Here is a 3,558-nt window from a genome sequence, read left to right as displayed (position 1 = left end):
ACAAACTATATTTATACCTGACTGGTGGTTATCATTTCTCTCATATGTAGAAAACGACTTTCTTCTCTGACATTATCTTGGTATCGGTGTAGGTTATGATAAGAAACCTGGAACAGGTGGTTTCTATGGTTCTGAACTCTTTTCAGCATCCCCATCCTCGTGTCCGATGGGCAGCAATTAATGCAATTGGACAATTGTCTACAGATGTAGGACCTGAGTTACAAACTAAATATAATCAGTCTGTTCTGCCTGCGCTTGTTGGAGCCATGGATGACTTTCAGAACCCTCGAGTCCAGGTTGGTTTTGTAAATTGCTGCTTTGGCCATTCTGTGAGCGAAAATGTGACTCATCACAATGTATTGTCTCTGGTTAACAAACGCTAATACCTAGATTTTCAAAATATGCAGCAGCGATGTATTGTGCTCATGTAAACCTAGTTGTCTTTTAGGCATTTAATAGGGCTTTTAGTTGTTGAAATGTCTCACTTAATCTCATACCAGTGTCCCAAACTTAGAAGTAAAAGCAAAGAGAATCATTACAAAATGTATCCTGCACTGAAAGTTTAAGATTCTTATTGACCTGCTTTCTTTCTATCTTGCTCAGTTGTCTTTTATCTTGCTCATCATTTAAACTTATTACCAAGACTGAGAAGTAGAAGCTGATAAATTTTGTTTTAAAAAATTGAAAGTAGGATATTCTCATTGATTTTCATTTTTCATCGTGCTTATGAAGAGATGTTCTTATCCTTTAGTTTGAGTTTCTGTAATGAGGTATCCCTTTCGTGGTACAGGCCCATGCTGCTTCCGCTGTTCTTAACTTCAGTGAGAATTGCACCCCAGAAATTTTAACCCCTTATTTGGATGGAGTTATTCGCAAGCTTCTTGTACTGCTTCAGGTACGCGTCATAAATGCTCATATGATTCATGTGTTTCTTTGTCGTTGATGAAATTCCTTGAACAGAATTGCTAATTTTTATTTGTCTAGAATAAATACTACTTTTTGGAAGTTAGTAAATATGCGAAACCTAACAAAGGGGTCACGCTGGTAGACTAGTGCAAAAGGGTTAGTGCTTGTTGGAGTTTGTTTTAGCCTTGCCAAGATTCCTTCTTACATTTCTGAAGACTGTCAACTCTCTCACATTTTTCACGTCAAGTCTATTTTTACATACTTGAGTATTACATTTGTCATTGAAGTGTTTTGGATACCTAATAATCATCAAACTAGTATATTTGTTATCCAATTTCATCATTGGGAAATCATCTCACAGTTTCAAAGTGCAGATCTTTACTAGTTGAGGGTTTGTAGGTAACTTTCTTACCTTATATCTGGGTATAATGCAGAATCAAAAACAAATGGTGCAAGAGGGTGCTTTGACTGCTTTGGCGTCAGTTGCTGATTCTTCACAGGTGTTTATATGCTCCTCCCTAAAGGGGTTTTTTTATAGTATAATTTGATGGTCACTGATCTAACTTGTTTTTTAACAGGAACTATTCCAAAAGTACTATGATGCTGTTATGCCTTACTTGAAAGCTATTTTGGTCAATGCAAATGATAAAGCTAATCGTATGCTTCGCGCTAAGTCAATGGAGTGCATTAGTTTGGTTGGAATGGCTGTTGGAAAGGAAAAATTTAAGGACGATGCAAAGCAGGTAAAAATATGGATGTTTCATATTCTTTTAAATCCTTGTGCCAAATGGTGATTTAGATCTCTACTTCCACTACTTGGATAAATACAATTAATTTTCATTTAAGGAAAGTCCTTTTCGTGTCTTCCTAATTCAATCCTATCTTATTAGTACCGGAAGTAATTACCGAATCAAACAGTAGCCTTAAAGTTGATTTTTTGTGGAAAGGTCATGGACGTGCTGATATCCTTACAAGGTTCGCAATTGGAAGCGGACGATCCAACAACAAGCTACATGTTACAGGCAAGTTTCAGAACTTCAAACCTGAATTAAAGATTTAATGTCTTTTTGGTTGTTCATCCATTAGAAGCTTAGCGGGAACGTAAATTGAAATTTCTTCTGATTGATCTAATTAATACATATGCAGGCTTGGGCTAGACTCTGCAAATGCCTTGGACAAGATTTTATTCCTTACATGACTGTTGTTATGCCCCCTTTGCTTCTATCAGCCCAGCTCAAGCCAGATGTTATCATTTCATCTGCAGATTCAGATGCAGATATTGATGACGACGATGATAGGTATGACATGAAATATTTTCCTATTGTATACCTCAAGAATATGTATATATTGTGGAAGACGTTGCAGAAGTATAATTTTTAATTTCAAAGTTATAAGTACCCACTCTATCCATTTAACTGACAGACCTGCTAACCAATTATCAGTTCATTAGCTTTTCGTTTTATTTTCCCTCTTTATCCTTGCTGGGACTTTCCTAGTTTCCTTTTTTTTTGCATTCTACCTTTTTCCCATGTTTCGTTGCCCATTTTAGATTAAATGTCAACGTTTGGTAAATGGAACTTGATTTGGTATGCAAGCAACCTTTCGATTGGATTCACATTTTCAGTTAATGAATTTTACTCGAGTTGGATCGCTGTTTGTGGTATTCACTTTGATGTGGTTTTATTTGCTATTTCAGCATTGAGACCATCACTCTTGGTGACAAGAGGATAGGGATCAAAACTAGTGTGTTAGAGGAGAAAGCTACTGCCTGTAACATGCTGTGTTGCTATGCTGATGAGCTAAAAGAAGGGTTTTTCCCTTGGATTGATCAGGTATGGCCCTTGTACTCTGCTAACTTTCAGAGTACGGAGTTTCATTGGCTTCCATGGTTCTTATACTGTTTTGGAAAAACAGGTTGCTCCTATTTTAGTTCCTCTTCTCAAGTTTTATTTCCATGAAGAAGTTAGGAAGGCTGCAGTATCAGGTGTGATTCTCGAGCATCTTTGTTGTCTATGTTTTCTTGGGTTTCAGTTATCCTTCTCTGTGTTTCTACAATGAGGGCTTCAGTCACATTATCGAATTTTGTGGCGGCTAGGTATGCCGGAGTTGTTACGCTCAGCCAAACTTGCTGTGGAGAAAGGGAAATCTCAGGGTCGTAATGAATCCTATATAAAGCACTTGAGCGATTATATAATACCAGCATTGTTGGAGGCTTTGCACAAGGTTAAATTGGCTTTACATAATGTGCTTTGGCCTAAAGAATGATGTCTTCGCTTTTATTTTTATATGAAGAATAACCTATTTATTATACTTGTTCATTTTTCTTCAACTTAACCAAAGGAGCCTGAAGTGGAGATTTGCGCAAGCATGCTGGAGTCATTAAACGAGTGTGTACAGGCTTGTAGTTTCTGACCCTGTCTTTTTGCATTAGCAATTAGCTCAATTAGGACTTCCAACATATGCCAGGGGATTATTGTATAGAGGGTGGAAATGAATAACAGCTTTGCTTTCTTTTTCTAAGGGGCCAAATGTATTCCAAATACAGAATATTCATTGCCCTCTTCTCTTTTTTTCTTCACCCAATTGATAGAATCTTGGAAAGTAATTTTTTTCCATTGTATGGTAGCTTGTTTTAGAAAATAATATAACCTA

The 3,558-nt window shown here is 36.8% G+C and overlaps 1 protein-coding gene across 1 annotated transcript in view; it reads left to right on the top strand.

The window, feature by feature from the left end:
• The window catches only part of LOC104700960 (importin-5-like), a gene marked incomplete in the record, with an annotated part of 6,511 nt that extends 2,959 nt beyond the window's left edge, over window positions 1–3,552 (top strand). The window contains 10 exon segments of the mRNA XM_019227633.1: window positions 93–296; window positions 791–895; window positions 1,341–1,406; window positions 1,485–1,649; window positions 1,854–1,928; window positions 2,053–2,204; window positions 2,603–2,738; window positions 2,821–2,890; window positions 3,002–3,129; window positions 3,247–3,552. Of these exon segments, the coding sequence (XP_019083178.1) occupies window positions 93–296; window positions 791–895; window positions 1,341–1,406; window positions 1,485–1,649; window positions 1,854–1,928; window positions 2,053–2,204; window positions 2,603–2,738; window positions 2,821–2,890; window positions 3,002–3,129; window positions 3,247–3,318 (1,173 nt within the window).

This window comes from Camelina sativa, chromosome 7, assembly GCF_000633955.1.
Source record: "Camelina sativa cultivar DH55 chromosome 7, Cs, whole genome shotgun sequence".
NCBI classification, from domain to species: Eukaryota; Viridiplantae; Streptophyta; class Magnoliopsida; order Brassicales; family Brassicaceae; genus Camelina; species Camelina sativa.
The sequence above is the reverse complement of the archived record's forward strand: the minus strand, read 5'-3'. Positions and strand labels throughout refer to the sequence as shown.